Genomic DNA, 21,422 nt, shown 5'->3' on the forward strand with positions numbered 1-21,422 from the left:
CTGGCGGAAAGGGAGAGGGAGGGCACGGGGAAATCGCAGCAGCCTCCGCTGCGAGGGACAGGAATGGTGTCTCCCGAAGCGGCGGGCAGAACCATTGGGAATTAGAAGGGCAGACCCGCAGCTGGGCGGGGGAGGAGTGGGCGGTGCTGGGCGGGAGGAGGCGGGAAGTGAGTGAAATACAGAACTGGGAGGAGAGCAAGAGAGAGCGGCTCGTTGGTCTAGGGGGATGATTCTCGCTTCGGGTGCGAGAGGTCCCGGGTTCAAATCCCGGACGAGCCCGCCGGGAGGGGGGAGCACGACCACCTCCTGTTTTGCACCCCTCGGCGGCGTTTTTGTTTCCTCGGGCCCGCCCGTCAGCGGGTGAGTGGGCTACGGGAAGGATCCCACGCGGGGCCGGGAGGAGCGGCGGGGGCCGCACTGCTCCGGCGGCGCGGCCGCGGTGGCGGAGGTAGGGGCGAAGTGGGCCCTGGAGGAGGGGGAAGGAGGCGCCCTGTGCGGGGCGAAAGACCTGAGAGATGACCCCTTCTTCCCCGTGAGTTACTAAACGCTTATTCCTTGCATTAAAATGGGAACGCGGCCCTCGTTGTAAGGCCCATCTGCGCCCCTTCGCTGTGTGTGACCGGCGGCGCTGCCTGCCCAAGGAGCGCGGCGCAGGGCCCCGCATCCCCGCGGGAGCGGGGCAAGAATGGTGGAAAAAGCGGGGGGAGGGGGAAGAAAATGTCAAAAGCTGGGCTCGTCCGGGATTTGAACCCGGGACCTCTCGCACCCTAAGCGAGAATCATACCCCTAGACCAACGAGCCGCCATGCGAACAGGTTTTCCGTCCTTCAACAGGAAGGCTAGAAAGCTGCTGTTGAAGGGGGTGAGCCTGGCCGGCGACCGTTACCGGTCGTTACCGGCCGTTGGCGGCGCCCGCCGGGGTCGGGGTGCAGAAGCGGGCGGCAGGTAGGCGCGGGCAGCGCTCGCCAGCCCTGAAGGCGCCCTTCTGTCCCCGCCTTGCCTGCGAGCTCCCGACGGAGACGGGGGAGAAGGTCCCAGGGAAACAGCGTTACATAAAGGAGAGGCGGTAGACGGGCTCCGCGACAAGCCGAGCCTTTGCCGGCTGCTGCCAGCCTCTCACCTGGCTCCTCGCAGCAACGGAGGCCAAAGTTTTCCCCCTGCCCCAGCCTGAGAGACCGCCCCCCCCGTGTTTTACCCCGGGCAGTGCCTGGGGGTGCCGGTGAGGGGTAAGTGGGCCAGAAGCCCCTCAAGAAGTGGTCAGGGCTTACAGGGACAGTTCTTCTGCAGTGGCCTTGTTGGGACAGCTCAAACTGATCTCAGATGTGCAGCCTGTCCTCTTTTTTTTTTTTTTTTTTTTTTTTTCTCTTCCTCTTGTTCCCTTCGATATCCAGGATGCCAGGAGCAGTGCCGGTTGTTGGACCGTTCCCGCCACAGCAATATGTCCTTTTTTTTTTTTTTTTTTTTTTGCAGTACCACATATTACTTCATTACTAATATATGCGTGATGTCGCTCTCTGGGTTTCTTCCAATCGCATTGCAACCCTGTCTACCCTTGTGTGCAAAATCTGCTTAATCTGTGTCCAGCCATTAACCGCAGCAGGTAAACCACAAACCCCAACCAAAAAAAGGGAAGTTCGTGGTTCATTTCCATAATTGAAAACTGTACTACAGCCAAGCAGTGGTGACATTACTTTCCTACTTTACAAGTGACGATTTTATACACACCTGTTTAAATACCAGAGCCCTCTTACAACAAACACTGGTGCTGGTCAGTCAGGAGGTCAGTGCTATCTTGACTCTTGGCTCCATAAAGTAAGAGTCGCTAAACTAACTTTGCCTTTATTCCAAGAAACTAGAGGGAAGGTAGGAGGGAGAGACATGAAGAATAATTGCTTTAATTTATGGGCTTTTTTATATATCAAGATTATCAGAATACTTGTGGCTCAGGCTGTTCCTTCCTTAGCATCAGTTCAGCACTAGAGTAGCTCATCATTAGCATCTTTTTCCATTGTAAGGGTTCCTCAGAACACTTATCTTTGCATAGTGGGTGATCCAAGACATTCTTCTTAATCGGATTACAGAAAAATAATTATCAACCTCTTCAAGTACCGTATGCAATTACTGTGCTGCTGGCAGCTCTGAGTTTTGAAAAAACTGCATTTCTATTTAACCAGAGTAAACATAAATGTATCTGCCAGTCATAATTTCTCCAACTTGCAGAGGAAAAAGTAATGCTGTGATAGACACCCAATACTTTATTTTACCAATAGAGCCTGTTTTTTCTTTCTCTCTCACGTTCTTCTCTTACTCACACAAAATGAGTGTGTTGGGTGGGGTACTTTTTGCAGGAATGCAAAATCTCTGCACACTAAACAGTGTCTACTGCACAATCCCTCCAGGAGGTACAGAGATGCAGGCTAAATAGAAAACAATCAAAACCATTAAAAATGTAAAATCAGCCTGAGTATATTTACTTCTCCTTTTAGAAGCTGTTACCCTTATTTTATCTGCCTTCATAATCCTGCTTGCTCTCTCTGGCAAGCCATTTCAGAGCTCTCCAAACTAGTAGGGTAACAAAGGTCTGAATTTCTAACATAAACAGCAACCATGAAAAAAAGTATTTAACCTCCTCCCCAGTGACACACACTTTTTTAGGTCTTCCTTTAGTGATAAGTGGAAACAAAAAAGCCACAAAAGCCTTTTTCCTTCCCATATGGACTGCTGATTTTACCGCAAAGCTCAGAAACCAGTCAGGCAACTTGATGACAGCTGGCTGGGAGGCTGCTGTGGTCTCTTCTGCCCCACTGTCTGGGCTGGGCAGCCTTGCTCTGTCACTGTCTGACCTTACAGGGAACGGGGTTCAGTGTGAAGAAAAGCGATTCCTCACCTCTCCATATGCAGACAGAAAAGAAAAAAAAAGAGTTTGTTGCCAGCTAAATGAGCTGAATTACTAAGAAATTTGGTAAATACCAGTATTATCAGTAGGCAGAGAGTAGTGTTGTGTGGCTAGAGGGAAAAAGGACAGCAGCAACTACAGCTTCAATTGGGTTAGTTTATCAGGGAGTTGTGTGCTGAGATGAGTCAAGGAATTGTGTAGTACAGCTTGTAGGCTCGGAATTTAACAGCTTATGCTGAGAAATGTTCTTTTTGTCATAACCTTAATAGTAACATGTCACAACCTACAAAATATATGTTTCTCAGGGCAAATTAGGTTTGCTGCAGCACCCCGCTTCCTCTTCTGGAAATAGCAGGCGACAATAATTCGATCATTACTATCTGGAAAAAAAACAGTCTACAGGAAGTAGACCAGCTTTTCCCTGTATTGAACCACTACACAGTGAATGGGACACTCGTTGGGCTGTACCTGTGACCAGCAGCCACACACAGCTGAGGAACCTGCTCCAGAGCCTCCCCCCAGGGTGTGAGCCATGACTGCGTACCTGGTTACATTTTAAATCCCAACAGAGCTGTGAACCTGGTGTCTGCATCATAGCTGGGAAAAAAAAAATAAAAAAAAAATCTGTTTTTGCAGGGGCTTGCTTTGTCATGGCCCTTCTCACCGTGGCAGATCATGGCAGGGCTTTCCTGGGGCCTCTTTCATCTGCAGGTGTGATCAGGTGGCCAGAGAACGGCAGAGAATCTGTGGTGGCACGGGTGGCTGGGAGAGGACGGGCATCCAGGGATGACTGGGCAGGAGCAAACGGAGCCCACTGCAGGCCTCTGGCTGGAGTGAGCAATAGCCTTGTGATATGACTAAGCTTGGGCAGCTTCCTTTAAGATACACAGCTTAGCTAAAGGAGAAACGTACGCAAGGGGCTTCCCAAAAGAGAGGGGAAGCTTCTGAGGGAGCCTGCGTTCCTTGGCAGCACAGGCCAGAACAGGCTCTCCGAGGAAATGGGGGAGAACCAGAAGGATCTCGGTGGGGTCGGGGAGCACCCATCCTCACCCGTGCCTCACAGGCCGCTTGCGGCGACCCCGCAGCCCCTCTGCAGACCCTGACCGACCAACGCACAGCTCCCTTTGCGTGACTGTCGGTCGCGGTCAATATTCTCTGGTGCACAACAGGCAGGCGCCTACCCTGCCTCCGCGGGCACTCGGGTAAGCTTCCCACGCAGGTGGTTAACGCGGGCGGCACCAGAGCCTGAGGCCGCGGGCACTCGACTGCCGCGGGCGCCCTTTCCGCCTCCCTGCGGAGGGCGGCCGGGGGGCGAGCAGCCCAGCCTGCGGGCGCGGTACGGGCTCCTCCTGTCCCCCACGGGGGCCGAGGCATTTGTCAGCGGTGAGACTCGGCGCTTCTAGGCCATCCCCCCCGCCACGGCTGGGGATGCCGCCGCGCTTCTGTGCGCGGGTCCCGCAGCCTTCATCGAACGCCACCGCCCCCACAGCAGCACGTCTGCCCTAGGGTGGGGGGGTAAACTAGCTACGTGCCCGGCTCGGGGGGCGGGCCAGTACGTTCCCTGCTCGGATAGGGCGTCCGGGCTTGACGGATCGTTCTCTTGGCCAATCCTCGGAGAGGAGCGGGGTAGGGCGGAGGCGGGGGCGAGGGGGGACGCAGGAGGTGTGTGCGAGTGACAGCGGCGGGGCCCTATCCCGGCGAGGGAAGGGGGCTGCGGGGCGCCGGGGGGCGGGCCCGCGGCCGGGGGCGGACAATGGGGGCGAGGGGAGGTGGCGGCAGGAAGATGGCAACGGCCGGAGGCACCGCGGGGCGCCCGGTGGTGGGGATCCCCTGCTCGGCGTGGCTGCTGGCCGCCACCGCGCTGACCGCCGGTGAGTGAGCGAGCGAGCGTGGGCTGGCCGGCCGGCCGCCTCTTCCACCGGGGGGCTGTGCTCGTAGCCTGAGCGGAGCTGCCCCAGCCGGGGGGAGCTGTCTGAGCCGACCTGAGGCGCGGCGGGCGGCGGCCTGGGTCGGGCCCGGCCCGGCCCGGCCCGGCGGGGACTGCCCGCCGTCGGGAGAAGGGGCCCGGCCCAGCAGGTGGAGGCGCCGCCGGGCCTTCGGGGGCCCTTCCCTGGCCTCTGCCTTGCCCCGCTCGGGGGGCTGAGGGCTGCTGGGGAGCCAGACGGTTCGTCCCTTTAAACGCCGGTGCTGATCGTGGTCGCCGGGTTACCGGAACGGGGGGGGGGGCGATTTGGCGGGCAGCTTACGGCTTTGCTGTTCGTTGCCCCCTCGGTTCAAAACCGGCCCCCTCCGCCTCAGTCGGCGGGGCTGGGGCCGGCGTCGCGGGTGCGTTTCCCGCGTAGCCGCGGGAGCCTGCTCCTTCCCCTCCCGCAGCTCCGGTGGCGGGCCCGGCCCACGCGGGACACGGGTGGGAGGGGAGGTGCGCCTTCCCCGCGGGCCGCGTCGCGGTGCCGGCGTGGCCGGGGCCCGGTGGTGCCGTAGGCGTGATGCGTGGCGGCGGCCACGGCCCCGTAGCAGCGGCGCTCGCCCGTTTTTTCCTCGGCGTCCCGGTTTGCTGGTGTCCAAACCACGGCGCTCGGGCGGTTGTTAAGTCGGGGGACGCGAGTCGTCTTTGTGGAGGAGAGGCGAAGCGTGGCGTGGAGGTGACCGGCAGATGGGGACGCTGGGGTTGCGGTAAAATGACTTAGAAAGCACCTTTGATTTGGTCAGTGGTGAAATATTTGGGCGGAGGGGTAATTACATCAGCCAAAATGAAGTGCTTATGACTCGTGTAGATGAAGGATAAGTAGAAAGCTGTGGAGCAGTAGAAACGGCAAGGATGATGCTTGACTTGGTTGTGGCTTAGATTCTTACAGGGCAAAGACTTCTGTGTTTAACATCCGATTCTGAAGTGAAAAGATTGTACACGTTTCCCAAGGTAGCTCAGTGTGTGTAGGTACTAGGGGTGAACAACGATGGTATGTCACCTGAAAGTATTTTTGGTTACCAATACTTGCTTAGTAGATAAAACTTTACAAAGTAAGTTAATAGGAATCATTAAAGAAGCCTGATGACTTCTCGGGTTATCTGTCTGGAAAATTGTAAAATTATTACATCCATCTGGAAGGAGGTTTGGTAAGGAACTGTGCTGAGCACTAGGAAACTTAAAACTTCTTATTTCCAAATAGTACTGTTGTTTGGATTTGTTTAAGATTACTGCATTTTGCAGTAAACATAAGTAGAGATCACTCAGGCTTGCTGTATATCTGCAGAGACAGCCTTAATATTTAGAATTAAGTAGGTAGATATGACATATGCATAGTTTACAGTAAAACTAGGTTCTTTGAAAATAAGTATGGAGACAGGAGAAGAAAGGGTGCATATTTCCCCTGACCACAACAAAAGGTACAACTACAGTAATGCTATGGGTAGCTAGGTGTCGTAGATCATTCTACAAAGTCTGAGGTATGTAACCATATATAGTATCTTAAACCCAAGCAAAGCTACAAGATATTCTTTTGGAAGAGACCCTCCCTAGGGTGGAGACTCCCTAAAAAGTGAATAAATGGATGTTAAAATCACTATTTTACCTGTGTTGGACTATGTTTCTGTTCCCATCCCTACAACTGTGGATATTTTTCTTACCCCAAATCAGAAGTTACTCCCATGTTGGCCGTTTCTCTCTGTGCTTATACTGCACATCCTTAATCCCCCTGTCTGCTTTGAAAAGGCACTTTTTTTTTTGTCCATGTGTGGAGCTGGCGCAAGGTTGTCAAGGTTTAGGCTGGGCTGGCCACTAAATGAGCAACAGATGTTCTCTATTAACCCCTCTCCCTTCACTGGAGAAGGGGAAGGGAGAGAGAATAAGGGGAAGAGAGAGACTTGGAAGTTGAAAAAACCTAAAACCTTAATAAGAAAGTAATGAAATACATACTAATCCAATATTGAGCTCTCAGGATGATGATTGTGTCACTGGCAGGTACTGGGAAAGTCCTAGACTGAACATGGCAATGGACAGGAGCTGAATTCAGGAATGCACAGATTGGGATCAAAGGCAGATGAATAGACAGAGTCCTCCTCAGACATTGGCCATTGAAGAAAAAGAGCTGACCCCTTTGATCCCTCAGCTTTATACTGAGCAGATGGGATGGAATACCCTGTTGGCCAGTTTTGGGTCGCCTGTCCTGTCCGCTCCTCCCTGCACATGGGACCCCTCTACGCTTTTCCGTTTCTGACTCTCCAGTGGGGCAAATAAAATTAGCTGACCTTGGCTGTTAGAGCAATAATTATAAGCAAGAGCCTCTCTGCACACCATTCCTTTGTATTAATTATAAACGTCAGGCCTTATAACTGCTGGTACCAGAGACTGTCTGAAGAATATGCTGTTAATTTCAGAGTTCAGGCAGTTTGAAAAGACTTAACTGAAAAGTAAAAAATACTGAAAAGAAAATTGGTTTTGTTCTCTCTCAAACCAGGACAAAGGTTTACATCTTTGGACAGGAATAAGTGACCAGTGTGCAGGCTTTTCACCTTTTTTGCATATGCAAAGTAGCTTGGTAACTGGTAGGGAAAAGATGACCTTCTCTAGAGTTTGGGGTGTAAGGAGTCCTGTGTAGTAAATACTCCACCTTTTTGGCTCACCTTTTATACTCTTGCCTGTGTAATAAATACTCTGTCTGTCTTGTTCCTGTTTTTTTTCTGGGACCTGCTTTCTGTTCCCCTTTCCTCATGCTGAATTTTCATCTAGTGAGAGGTTTAGAAATCAAAAACTGCCAAGCAAAAGGGCAAGAGCAGAAGTGGCATTTTTGGAGGGCTGTTGCTGCTCAATTGCTTGGATGTGATGTGAGGCTGGGTAACGTGCTGCATCGCTTAGTTGCCGTGGTTTGTGGCTCTTCTTCTGCCTCTTCATAGGCTTGATGGCAGACCTGTTTCCTGTGGTCAATAACCTGCAGCGAGACACATATTACTTGGGGGGTGTGTGTGTGTGTGCTGTGTTGTACAGGCTTGGTTTAACATCACAGTCTACTTTGCCAAGCCAAGCAGGTAACAGTTGCTTCACAGCTGGGTACAGATAACGGCAACAAAGGACCACGTGGCAGCCGCTCGTGCAGACCGGAGCCCCCACCACCGCCACAGCCGTGAGGGGAAAATCGGAAGAAAAAGGCAAAACTCCTGGGTTGAAACAAAGGCAATTTAACAGAACAGCATGGAATACCTGTGTCCCTGCTACGTCCTGGGGAGAATTAACCCTATCCCTGCCAGACCCAGGACATCATCCACCCCTTGTTCCGTACCATTTCACACCATGCCCAGATCCTACAGTTTCCAGTTAAATACTATCAGTTTCCCCTGACATATATATATGTCTCTGTACAGGAATAATGTCCTATGACCCATCACTCTAAAATGTCCGTTGAGTTCATTTAACCCATGACTTTGAGCTCCATCTGTTAGAACAGTCTCTCGGGACATGCAAGATGGTGTGCGTGGGGCTGGACTGTCGCATGCTGTATTTCTGGGGGCTTGTGGCTGATGTATCTGGTGCAGCTCATGTCCATGGTCCATGGGTTGGAGATGTTGATCTCAATGAAGTTGCTGGGTGCCATCTGCTGAGGTCAGTTCTGATCCCTTCACTGCTGCACTTTACTCGGTTTTCATCAGAGTCCATTTGTCATTAGTTTGGGTGATTCTTACTATAGTACGACCAATAGCAGTTACCAAAATGAGATGTACAGTGACAGGGTCATTTAGCAATTAACATCATACAGTTTCATTCATTGGCTAGTCTTGCCCAAAATCAGGTTCCTGTATGGTACACACTGCACTTCCCCATCCTTCCGCATCACCCACCAATTGCATCTGGGTCCTTGAGCAAAGGCTATCCCATGGATGGGTTTGCCTTTGCCTGAGGCAGGACTGACCCAGACTGTCTTCCCTAATGTATTCTTCACGTGCACTATGGGGACTCTATCTCCCTCCTCAGTACATGGGGGTTTGGACTGGGCAGGGCCAGCTTGGTTGGTAGATCCCCTGGTGTTAACTAACCAGGTAGCCTTTGCTAACTGTGTATCAGGGCATATATGAACAGGGCATATCTCTTCTCATTTTCTGGTAGTTCATTATATGGTGGAGCCTCTTCTGCACGCCTCACCTCCTCCTCTGGTGACATTCCAAAATTCTTGCCTTCTGGCCAGTCCATAATCACCTCTAGAATTCCTGGGCAACAGGGGTTCCCCATTCGAGTTCACTGCGTGATCAGTGCAATCCACTTACTCCATGTAGCACCCATTGCATGATGTGTAGCAGGGACCCTTTCTTTGAACATCCAGCCCAGCATTGGCAGCCGAGGTGCCAAGAGGAGCTGTGCTTCTGTACCAACCACTTCCGAAGCGGCTCAAACCCCTTTATATGCTGCCAGTATCTCCTTTTCTGTCGGAGTATAGTGGGCTTCGGATCCTCCAAAACCCTAGGGGTCGATTGTGTGTCTCCCCTGGGGCTTTCTGCCAGAGGCTCCAGGTAGGGCCGTTCTCTCCGGCTGCGGTGTAGAGCATGTTTTTAACATCTTGTCCTGCCCATGCTGACCCCAGAGCTACTGCATGGACTATTTCCTGTTTAATTTGTTCAAAAGCTTGTCGTTGCTCAGGACCCCATTTAAAATTGTTCTTCTTCTGGATTACTTGATACAGAGGACTCACAATCAGACTGCAATCTGGGATATGCATCCTCCAAAAACCCACAATGCCTAGGAAAGCTTGTGCTTCCTTTTCACTAGTCGATGGAGACATAGCTGCTATTTTATTGATCACGTCCATTGGGATCTGATGGCATCCATCTTGCCATTTTACTCCTAAAAACCGGATCTCCTGTGCAGGTCCCTTGACTTTACTTTGTCATATGGCAAAACCAGCTTTCAGAAGGATTTGAATTATTTTATGCCCCTTTCTCAAAAACATCTTCTGCTGTGTTGCCCCATATGATATTGTCAATGTACTGCAGATGTTCTGGAGCTTCACCCTTTTCCAGTGCAGTCTGGATCAGTCCATGGCAAATGGTGGGGCTGTGTTTCCACCCTTTGGGGCAATTGATTCCAGGTGTACTGGGCACCTCTCCCAGTGAAAGCGAACTGCACTCTGGACTCTGTTACTGGAGGGATTGAGAAGAATGCATTGGCGATATCAATTGTGGTGTACCACTTGGCTGCCTTGGACTCCAGTTCATATTGAAGTTCTAACATGTCTGGCAAGGCAGCACTCAGTGGTGGTGTGACTTCATTGAGGCCATGATAGTCCACAGTTAGCCTCCACTCTCCATTAGATTTCTGCACCGGCCATATGAGACTGTTAAAGGGTGAGTGAGTCTTGCTGATCACTCCTTGAATCTCTAGTTGATGAATCAGCTCATGGATGGGGATCAGAGAATCTCGGTTGGTTCGACATTGCCGCCGATGAACCGTTGTGGTAGCGATCGGCACCTGTTGTTCTTCGACCTTCAACAACCCTACAACAGAAGGGTCCTCTGAGAGACCAGGCAAGGTAGACAACCATTTAACTTCTTCCGCCTCCAAGCCAGCTGTGCCAAAAGCCCACTGGTACCCTTTTGGGTCCTCTCCTGAGATAATCTATACCAAGGATGCATGGAGCATTTGGGCCAGTCACAATGGGATGCTTTTGCCACTCATTCCCAGTTAGGCTCACTTCAGCTTCCAGTACAGTCAACTCTTGGGATCCCCCTGTCACTTCAGAAATACAAATGGGTTCTGTCCCTCTATAGCTTGATGGTATTATGGTACACTGTGCACCCGTGTCCACTAAAGCTCAATACTCCTGTGGCTCTGACGTGCCAGGCCATTGAATCCACACTGTCCAATAAACCCAATTGTCCCTTTCCCCCACCTGGCTGGAGGCAGGGCCCCTCTAATACTGGTCTTAATATCCATTACTCGCTTCTTGCAGAAATGATTTGGAGGTTCCTTCAAGCGGATCAGAAGTAGGCTCAGGCCTTCTATACTGTCTGGGAAACTGCATATTGGAAACTGGGGCGGCACTTTTCCTGGAGGGATCCCCTTTTGTGGTTGTTCTTCCTTGCAATTCCTGTACCCATGCCCGTCCATCCCACTTCCTCATGTCCTCTCCGTGGTCATGCAGGCAGAACCACAGGGTGTTTCGTGGTGTGTACCCCTTGTATTCTCTATCTTGAGTGGAGAAGTGTCTGCTCCTAACAGCTGAGATACTGGCTCGTACCAGTATCCACCTCACCAGGTGGGGAGGACATATTCTCTTCAAGTTGCTGGACCTTCTGGCACAGTTTCTCCACAGCTGAGATGAGGCGAGAAGAAAGATTTTCTTCATATTGCCAGAGTTGGGCAGCCACCTTATCCACTGTTGGTCCCTCTTCGCCTCTCCATTCCATCACTGCCAGTGAGTTGGCATACAATGATGGGGTGCTCCGTACAAACTTCTGCCACATGGACCTTGTGCACTGGACCTCATCAGGATTTGTGGGTGACTGTGCATTGTCCAGGTCAAAATAAATCATCTCCCGCACAGCTAATTCTCTCAGGTACTGGATACCTCTTTCCATGGTAGTCCACTTGCTCAGATGACATGCAACATCTTCAATGAAAGGGTACCTTTCCCTCATGCCTGACAGGAGCTACCTCCAGAGGCTGAGGACCTGTGTCTTCTTCTCAATTGCCTTGTCAATGCCCTCCTCTCTAGACAGAGATCCCAGCTGCCTGGCTTCCCTACCCTCCAATTCCAAGCTACTGGCTCCGTTATCCCAGCACCGGAATAGCCAGGTGACAATGTGCTCGCCTGGAAGTTGGCTGAAATCTTTTCATATGTCATGCAGCTCGGTCAGGGACAGGGATCGAGTGATTATCTCTGGTTCTGCCTCTTCCTCTAGTTCTCGTGATGACCCTGGATCATCGTCATCTTTCACGAAGCGAACTGATTTCTTGGTGTATCTCTTCTTCTGGATAGGGGCAACTGATACAAGCACAGGTTGGTTTTCTGGTTCAGTTACAGTGCCTGTCACCGGAGTTGGAGTAGCCGCAGTGTCTGTCACAGAGGTTGGAGTAGCCACAGTGTCTGTTGCAGGAGTGGTAGTAGCCAAACTGCCTGTCGGCCTGGTTTCCATCTCTTCCCCCTGAGGATGCTGTGCAACGTTGAGCAATGCTTGGTAGATACTGGCCAAGGCCCAGCACAATGCAGTGAATAGCCTGGAATAGCCACAAGCATTTTCCTTTGAAATATTCTATCACTTTGTCAGGGTCCTGTAATTGTTCGGTGGTGAAATCCCAGATCATTGGAGGTGAAAAACTCTGTAGATACCTGCCCATGTTCTCCCACATGCCATGCCACCCATGACCTTCCAGCCTTGGGGCAGATCTCTGGGTGGTAGTCTTAAATAGTTGCTTAATCCTAAACAAGAACTGAAACACATTCAGGAGACCTAGCAATAGGACTAAGCTGGTTTGCACGTCCCAAGAGTATTCAAAATTCTCAAAAACTGGCTTAGCCAGCACGAAAGAGAAAAGGGAGGTGAAAGAGCTGGGGAAAGTGTCCACCCCTGCTTCCCCCATAGACTCAGTGTGTTTATTAATAAATTCCCCGAGATATGGGCAGGAAAACAGTGCCAAATAAACGCCCCAACATAACCATCTGAACAGTGATGCTATCATATCATAAGTTGATATCACACAGGACAGCAAAGTTATAATCCTGATCCCTTTCCCAGAAGGGATAAACAGCATCATGGGGAGTACATAGAGCATGTAAGAGTTTACATAACACAGCCATGAAAACAAACGAAGCAACATTGTGCCCAGCAACTAATACAATAAATACAGATAACAAATTCCTTTTAACCCGCTCTGGTCAGATCTGTCCTTATCTCAACCCTCCGAGTGCCCCACGTTGGGTGCCAAAAAGGATTAAAGGAGAATTAACCCTATCCCTGCCAGACCCAAGACAGTGCATTAGAAGTTCATCTTCTTTATTTATGCTTAGACATCTGAAAACCCGATTGCTTCATTTACTTGTAAGAATGAAGGATCATTATAAAATGTAATGTTTGTTATCTTGTGGACATTTGTGGCATAAGTACTTAATCTAGGTATAATCTCTTGTATGGGTGGGTGAGCGAGCCTTGAACTACTAATCAAGAGTACCGAGAAAATGCATTATTTTGCAGTCCTGAATTTGTAAGCCATGTAAGTATCACTTAAAGTGATATTGTGTGTCTGTTTAACATGAGGGTGGTGCCTGATTGCTTCTTAAAGAATGTCTAGAAAGAATATTACTGATATTTCTGCTATTATTGATGCCAACAAAGCCTGATCTTTTTGGATTTTTCCTTCTTCTACTGTCCCTTTTATACACACTCACATACATCTGTATCTGTGCACAGGTCGGTAGCAAGCAGAGGAGTATTGGAAGGTTAAATAACTCAAGTGCCTGTTACTGTTTTGAGCTCACCTGGACGTTTCAGTTGCTGCTTGAAATGTTTCATAAGTATAATAGTGCAAGTGAGGGTTGCAGTGCTCACTCCATGTTTGTGCCAGGTTTAGTCAGAATTGCTATTTCAGCCCATCAGAAGCCATTAGTTCTTTTAAGCTGAGCCCACTGATGCTACAGGTAGGAAGACTTCCTTGCCTGCAGCGCTGGGTGGGTTCTGCAAAGGGAGAAGGTGGATAAACTCTTCTCTCTGCTGGTTGAGCTGAGGGTGGGACTGATGCTCAGGTCACCTTACTTGCAGCAGCAAGAAGTTCTTGAGTTTGTTGAAAAGACTGTAGCTTAGTATTTTGGTCATAAACTGTGGTTTTGTTCCACCTTGTAAAATGGCGGCTCGGTTATTCGTGACCCCAGCCACCCAGCAGTCCTCTGCCTCTGTGTAAATAATGATGGGCTTGCTTGTTACCTGAATTCCACTTGTGTTAAGCAGGAATTCCACTGTCTGTCTGTGGGCTTATCTTATCCTGACTGATAACAGTAGAATCATGGAATTGCCTAGGTTGGAAGGGGCCCTTTCAGATCATCTCGTCCAACCATCAGCTTAATACTGACAAAGACCATCCCTAAACCGTATCTCTGTGGTGAATGTTTTGTGTACCGTACAGGGTACCATCAGTCTAGATGGAAGACCAAAGAAATGAAACCTAGTTTTACAAGGCAGACATCTTGTACTGTTTGACTTGAAAGATTTTAATCTGAATAGTTTCTAAAGAATTACTGCTTTGCTAGAGAGGTGCTATATAGGTCATCATGAAGTCATCTATCTAAAGCTTATTATTAGCACCCATAGCGGGAGTTCTCTAAGTGTGATATGGCATAATGTGGTTTGATCATGTATGGCATACACAACTCTTTCTAGCACCTACGTGTAATTAACTGATAAATTAACAAAGTAAACAGTCCTTTATGCAAAAAAAATTTTTTTTTTTTTTTAAATTTTTATACTAGTGAATGCTAACTCGGGGTATCCTAGGAATATATCAGAAAGCCAGAAAGTTTGGGTATGAAAACGTTTACATCCTTATGGTTTGTGTCTTTTTATGTGTGTGGTTTGTTTATCTTTATTACTTTGCTGATCTGGGTTAGTGTGACCCCACACGCAGTGATTAGCTCAATGCCAAGGTCTTGTGTAAGAGGAAGCTCTGGCAGGAGCGGACAGCTGGCTTTGCTGGTGACGAAGAGGCTTGGAGAACTCCAGTGATTTGCTGTTATCTCAAAACAGCAGTTACTTAGAAGAGCAAGTGTTTACTCAGACTGGAGTTTAGCAGTAAGCTGTACACATAGCACAGATGCTATGGGTATGTGTCTTGAGGCAGGGTTAACATCAGTACTGTTTGTAGCTAAGACATGACCCTTCAGTCATTTCCTCTAGTTCCGCTGATTGTTATTTTTTTCCCCATCTCTTTTATCTTTAAAGTGGCAGGACCATTCTGTGACTTGTGCTGAATAAGATGTTGTTGTTGGTTTTTTTATTTGAAGATATAAATATCTAGTAAACGTACTGGTACTCTTTTTGGCTGGGATAGGGTTAATTTTCTCTGATGTAGCTTGTATGGTGCTGTGTTTTGGATTTATGATGAAAACAGCCTTGGTAACACACCAGAGTTTTATGTCGGTTTACACGGCGCCAAGTCCTTTTCTGCTGCTCACTTCTCCCTGCCAGCGATGAGGCTGGGGGTGCACAAGGACCTGGGAGGGGGTACAGCTGGGACAGTTGACTCCAGCTGACCAGAGGGATATCCCAGACCACAGGAGGTTGTGCTCAGCAATAAGAGCTGGAGGGGAAGAAGGAGGAAGGGGGGCTGTTCAGAGTTATGATGTTTGTCTTCCCAAGTCCCTGTTACACCTGATGGAGCCCTGTTTTCCTGGAGATGGCTGAACGCCTGCCGGCTGATGGGAAGCAGTGAATGGAAACTTTTCCTTTACCTACTAAACTGTCTTTGTCTCAACCCATGAGTTTTCTCACTTTTAGCATTCTGATTCTCTCCCCGATCCTGCGGTGAGGAGTGGGCGAGCAGCCGGGTTGCGGTTGAGCTGCCCACCAGGGTTAGCCCACAACCCTTGTGCTACTGGGCCTTTCAGCTCCTGCATTTTTATTTGGCTACTAAGTTGGTGCTTTCCAGTTGGTCCTGCTCCTAGATTTTGTCTTAAAGTGCACAAGGAAAACAGGAAGGCTGTTTGTTCTCATGAACTGTCTTACCTCCGACCCCGCAGAAAAAGATGCTTTGCAGTACGTTTGCTGATGCTTTACCCACATGATGTTAAGGGGTATTGAGGGAGCTTGTGCTGAAACTTCGGTTACACTCTACCTTCAATGCTTAAAAGCAGACTGAGGTTCTGGTCCTGAAGAGAGGATTAAACTCGGGGCAGGGCAGCAGTTGTGTGGGTGGTGGCACTTTCCCAAGTACTTTCACTTCATGATGTGGAGGTAAATCAGGGCAGGTGAACTCCAGGTAGGCAAAATGGCTGGCGCTGGAGGTGTTTATCTGCAGTTGGCTGCTAGCCATCTGGTACGCTTTTCTGTAACTTGTTTTTGTATTGTGTGCAAGAGAAAGATGGTGAGCAAGGCTCCCTCTTGGTAATAAATTCTACAAAGCCATGTGTGCAGCAGGATTTTAAAAATCTGACTGGTTACTATGTCTTGACATTTTCTGAGTGAGTTCTTACAGGATTGCTTGACTCTTTCAGAGTGGAAGGTGTTGAGATGATGGCTGCTTGGAGATGCTGCATACCCTGCTGCTACACAAAGTCAGCACAGATGTGGATGAAGGTGCTTCTCTAATCAAAGGGATGGCTCTAGAAATGACCTCATGTGTAAACTGGGGAAGTGATGTAGAGTATGCTACAAGGGAAGCCATAAACACTTTGCAAAAGAGAAGCAAGCATTCCTGGGAAGAGCCAGCTGAAGCAGCTCTGCTCAGTGCTTCCTAACGTTGTTGTACAAATATGGTGTACAGTGGACTGGGTTAGGGTGTTGGTCTGTTTTAAAAGAAAACAACGGAAAAAGGGCTGGTTTGAACATGGATTAGTTCCTGGTCAGATTCGTTATGTTATAAGTGGGCATGGGAGCTATTTAAATTGGCACCATCACTAACAAATTCTTGTGAAACAATGCTTTGAAATACCTAGCTGGGGGTTTTTCTTTTCGTTTTGTGGTTGTGCTAATGCAGGTTATAGCTAGTTATGAGTTTGCTCAGCAAGTAAGTTAGCAAGTAAGTGTGAGATTGCTGTGAGTGAGGTGCCAGAGCTGGCTGCAGGCATTCAGCAGTCGGTGGAGCAGTAAGGAATCTGGTCCTCAGATTTAATGTGCTCTGGGCAATCCTGCTTTAGCAGGGGAGTTGGTCTAGATGATCTCTGGTGGTCCCTTCCAACTCCGACAATTCCATGACAATTTGCTTGAACCGCTGAAAGTAAGTCTCTAGTCACACCAGAACAGATTGGCCGTGTGACTGACTACCCTGTTAGCTGAGGAGGGTAATCATTTGGATGACCTAATTTCAGCTGTCTCTGTCTCCTTGCTGTGTTAAGTGATGGGATTTTTTTTAACAGCTTTTAATTGGGTCTCTCCATCTGCAGAAAAAAACCCTGTGTTCACCTTTCAGGATGGTGGAAATACCATTACTTGACAAGAGATGGACAAGAGAAGGCTCTGGGGAGACCTTATAGTGGCCCTTCAATATCTGAAGGGAGCCTACAGGAGAGCTGGAGAGGGACTCTGTCAGGAAGTGTAGTGACAGGACAAGGGGTAATGGTTTTAAATTGGAAGAGGGGAGATTTAGATTAGATATTAGGAAGAAATTATTTACTGTGAGGGTGGTGAGACACTGGAACAGGTTGCCCAGGGAAGCTGTGGATGTCCCATCCCTGGAAGTGTTTAAGGCCAGGCTGGATGGGGCTTTGAGCAACCTGGTCTAGTGGGAGGTGTCCCTGCCCATGGCAGGGGGGTTGGAACTCGATGATCTTTAAGGTTCTTTCCAACCCAAAGCATTCTGTTATTCTATGGACATGATGCTGGGTTGGGAATGATGACAGGTGGGAGTGACTGGTACTGAAACACGGGTAATACCTCGGATGGTTCAAAGTGTGTCTTCTGCAAATATTTCTCAGTGCGTATTGATTTGTTGTCACTGAGTTGGTTGCAACTTTGTGGATTGATTACTGTAAAAGGGGAAAAAAATGGCAGATTCTTATGTCTGTTTGATATGTAGCCTTTTGCACTGTATCTCCTCATGAAATTTGCATATCCACATCCTAAATTTTGCTGCCAAGTTTGTTTTGGAAATTAGTAGTTTCCACACTGCTAATGCTAGATTTTGTCAAAAGATGCTGCACACCTTCAGCGGCTGGAAACGTGACTGGGATTTTTAACACTGTTTTACTTCAAATAGTACTGTTATCCAGTGCTGACCTAGAGGAAAGCTTTTGTTCCAGCCAGTGACATGTCCATCTCTACTGTCCACAACCTTGGGTTTTTTTCTGTTGTTTGTTTGGGTTCTTTTTTGTCTACAACTTCTGGTCCTTCATACTGTCATTTCTTTAGCAGACACTGTGACAGTTTTAGTGGATTGCTATAATAATTTTAGGAAATATTTGTGATGGTGGGATACTTTCTTCACTTACTCTGCCACCTGTTGAGCATGTGTACCCCAGCTTCTCTTAGTTCTCTAGTTAAGCAAGCTTAATGATATCCTTTTTTTTTTTTGTGGGAAAAACTTGGTGTATTTCAAGGAGACTCTTCTAAGATGTACTCTTTGTGTTCTTATTTTGTATACCCCTTCTTTAATCTTAATTCCCATTTCCTGGAGTCTTTCCCTCTGCCCAAGGAGTAATACTCTGTGTTTGTTAGTGACTATGTTAGTATTGCAAGATTAGAGGTAGAACAGCTGCCATCAGCTGTTCCAGTTACCCTTTGCACTTTGAATGGGTTTACTTAACTTGCCCCATTGGATTTTTCACTGTTTTGGTTTTGACTTTGTCAACAAGAACTGTTTACTTGAATTTGAAGACTGGTAAACTTACTTGGTAATGGAAGGAAAACCACTTAAGGGCTGTTGAACTGAAAAATATGATGTCTGGTTTGGAAAGTAGCTGGGCTTCTGGTTGGTGTCGCAGACTCCATCACAGGCAGGAAAGTATTGCTTTGTGATCTCCAAGGAAAAGTTACTAGAACAGGGCTAGATGTTATTTGCCTCGAGACTAAATAAGCATTTGCCCAAACTTGACTTATGACTGATTCTAATTGGAGCATGAAACAGTTCACCTAAATTGCTTACTTGTTCATGGATCTTGGCACTTTTACGAGCATCTCCATTTTATGCTTTCCATGTTGAAAGAGTGATACACCAGTGAAATTATTTCCTCGGGGTCAAACAAGAAATCTGTGGCCTGGCTGGCAAGGGAGCTCAGAAGTTCTTTGTTGTTTCTCATGCTTGTTCCTCATTTCTGGTTAAAAGCATGGGCTTTGGAAGTAAATCTCAGCATAGGTTCTTCTGCTGTCCCTTGGTAGAACAATGAGCAACTGTGAATCATGTGGAGGAGACCACCTGAAAAACTGACTTTATAAGTGTGGGACCAGAAGGTGGTACCAAAGCTTAGTCACTCTGAAGACTTGTCTTTAAGTCCTGTCAAACAAGGTGCATGGATATATGCAGGGCTAAGATACATGGATGTTACTGGCTGCTTTGAACAAATTTGCCACAGCCTTCTTCAGTCTTCTTGATGAGACTGTTTTCCTTTCACTTGGGGTGACAAATTGCTATTTTTTCCCCTCATTGTTGAGTCAGGCAGAGCTTAGCTGAATGTGCAAAGAGGCCAAGAGAAACTGAGTGTTGTGTTAGCAGATGCTCTTCTGAGCTTGTCTCTGCTTGGGGGATGAACGTTCCCAGCAGCAAGGCAGCAGGAGGTGGTAGGTGTTCATGGGCTAGATGTCAGCAGCTTTCCTTTCTGTTGCATAGAGCTGGTAGGGTGCTGCAGGACCGGCTGTGTTACTGAAGACAGGAAGCTCTCTTTCCTTCAGCAGCCCGAATTGCTTGATGAGATTGGCAACCTGGGGAGCTCTTGTGACAGCAGCCAAAAGATGTTCTGGTGATTAGCATTTGGGAGTGAAACTAAACTCTTCTCTCCTTTGAGGCAGCAGAATTTAGTTTTAGTTGCTTTTAAACTTAGATGTCAAGATTAGTTGGTGTGACTTTGTCTAGTCATCATTTTTGTAGATGATGTTGCTTTGTGTCATATATGAATGTATGGGGTGTAGATGTCAGGATTTTGGTGGTGGTGGGGCTGCAGGGACAGTCACTGTGAGGGGAAGTTGGGGCTGCCTTATGCCTGACACAGCCAGTTCCAGCTAGCTCTACTGGATCTGCCCCAGGGCATGACTGAGCCCCTCAGCTGAGCTGGTGGCACCTCTGTGATAATGTTTAAGAAAGACGAAGCACCACAAAAGCACCCACACAGTGAGTGAAGAGTAACTCTTCAAACCTCAAGGTGAGAAAAGGAGGAGGGGAGAAGGTGCTCCAGGCACTGGAACAGAGATTTCTCCACAATGACATGCAAGAACATATACGTAGAAATATATATACTTCAGACCGGATAGCACCATAATGGATTTCTGATGTAGAGATGGTCAGTCTATTTTTTTGTTACGCTGGTGTGTGTGGCTCCTTAGTACTTGTGTGTTGTCCTTATGAAATACAGCATGGTTTGCTCCTGGGTGGAATGGCTGGCATGGATTTCACTTCCATGTTAAGGCTAAGTGATGTTAATGAATTCTTTGTGTGGAAATCTGATCCAGCATCTGGCTGCTTTAACAGATCTTGTGGAGTTTCAGAGGCACAATTTGGGCATGTCTACTCCTGTCTATTAAGACATGAAAGCTGGGATTTCTCCACCAGGTGTCTTATCTGCAGTGAAGAAATGATGGCCCGTGGGGACGTAGGTGCCTATAATTGCAGTAGGGGACTATAACTTAGTGCTGGTTTTCTGAAAGATTTTGTAGGGGTCTTGCTGTAGTTGTTTCATGCTGTAGTTGTTTCATGCTGATTGTATGAGAAACTGCTTTGTGGGAGAAAGAACTAAATGTCATGCAATTGTAGTTGAGAGGGATGTCAACAGGAGACGATGTTTCACAATATGTTTGACGTTAAGTAAGAGTATTTCTTAATGAAAGCACTGTTTCACAAGTGTGTATTGTTTTTGTGATGTATGAATCCTAGTCATTAGAAAATCCCACATCCTCTTTTCTGATTAAACTTTTGGACTGCTGGGGAAACCATAGTGAACATATCAATACACTGACTTTTCTGTCATTTCATCAAGACCTTGAAATGTGAACTGCTCAGATTCTGATTAATGCATTTCTTTCCATTGTCCTGATCTATGACTGTCATCAACCTGTTACCTGTAACAGCACGTCCGAATCTTTTCATCTTTCTTTCATCAGACTTTTTGTTTCCTGATCTTTCATCCATAAGAGACTTTATTTACAAATTGTATAAATGACTCTGTTACCAGGTATCTTTAAGATAAACAAAGTAAGTTGCTTGTGTTAATTAATAATCCAGTGACTAGCCATTTCAAGAGGAAGGGCATGTAATGCTTTTCCCAATGTAGGATGGGAACTGGGAAGCTGTAAGCATCCAGTGTGATCTGATAAGAGTTTCCGTTCAGACTGTGTTTGCTTGTGGAAATAAGATGCCTGTGATTACAGCGTTAGTTGTTTGCGTTCTTAGTTTGTTAGGACTCCTAGCGGTCAAGCAGAGTTGGATCCAGGGGAATCAGGTTTATTTTGGTGTGTTCATAGCCTTAATGAACAGAACTCTTTCATTGGATCCAAGATCTCAGTGGAGACTATGGTCTACAAATAAATTTTAATGAGCTGTGTGTTAATTAGTGTAAGCCTTCAGTGCAAGGATTTCCTTGTGACATGCTACCAAACCAAACCTTTGCCTAGTAGAGTGGGGGCCCTATTTCTGTATACAAAAATGTAGAATAAAAATAATTCTTGCTTGAAAGATACCTTTTTTTTTTTTTTTTTTC

General features: G+C 47.8%; 1 protein-coding gene and 2 non-coding genes across 6 annotated transcripts in view; 2 read left to right on the forward strand and 1 right to left on the reverse strand.

Moving 5' to 3' along the window:
- Positions 1–207: 207 nt before the first annotated feature.
- Positions 208–279, forward strand: TRNAP-CGG. The gene has a single exon. It is a non-coding gene; the product is annotated as a tRNA-Pro (tRNA).
- A 450-nt stretch (positions 280–729) lies between these two features.
- Positions 730–801, reverse strand: TRNAP-AGG. The gene has a single exon. It is a non-coding gene; the product is annotated as a tRNA-Pro (tRNA).
- A 3,845-nt stretch (positions 802–4,646) lies between these two features.
- The window catches only part of MPZL1 (myelin protein zero-like 1), a 44,132-nt gene continuing 27,356 nt past the window's right edge, over positions 4,647–21,422 (forward strand). For all 4 annotated transcript variants that reach the window (XR_001412625.1, XM_014947335.1, XM_014947338.1 and 1 more), the window contains exon 1: positions 4,647–4,766. Coding sequence is in view for 3 of the 4 variants with exons in the window: in XM_014947335.1 (XP_014802821.1) it covers positions 4,649–4,766 (118 nt within the window). In the remaining variant the exon portion in view is untranslated. The remainder of the gene's footprint in view (positions 4,767–21,422) is intronic.

The sequence above is a fragment of the Calidris pugnax genome, unplaced genomic scaffold (assembly GCF_001431845.1).
Source record: "Calidris pugnax isolate Ruff unplaced genomic scaffold, ASM143184v1 scaffold95, whole genome shotgun sequence".
Lineage (NCBI taxonomy): Eukaryota > Metazoa > Chordata > Aves > Charadriiformes > Scolopacidae > Calidris > Calidris pugnax.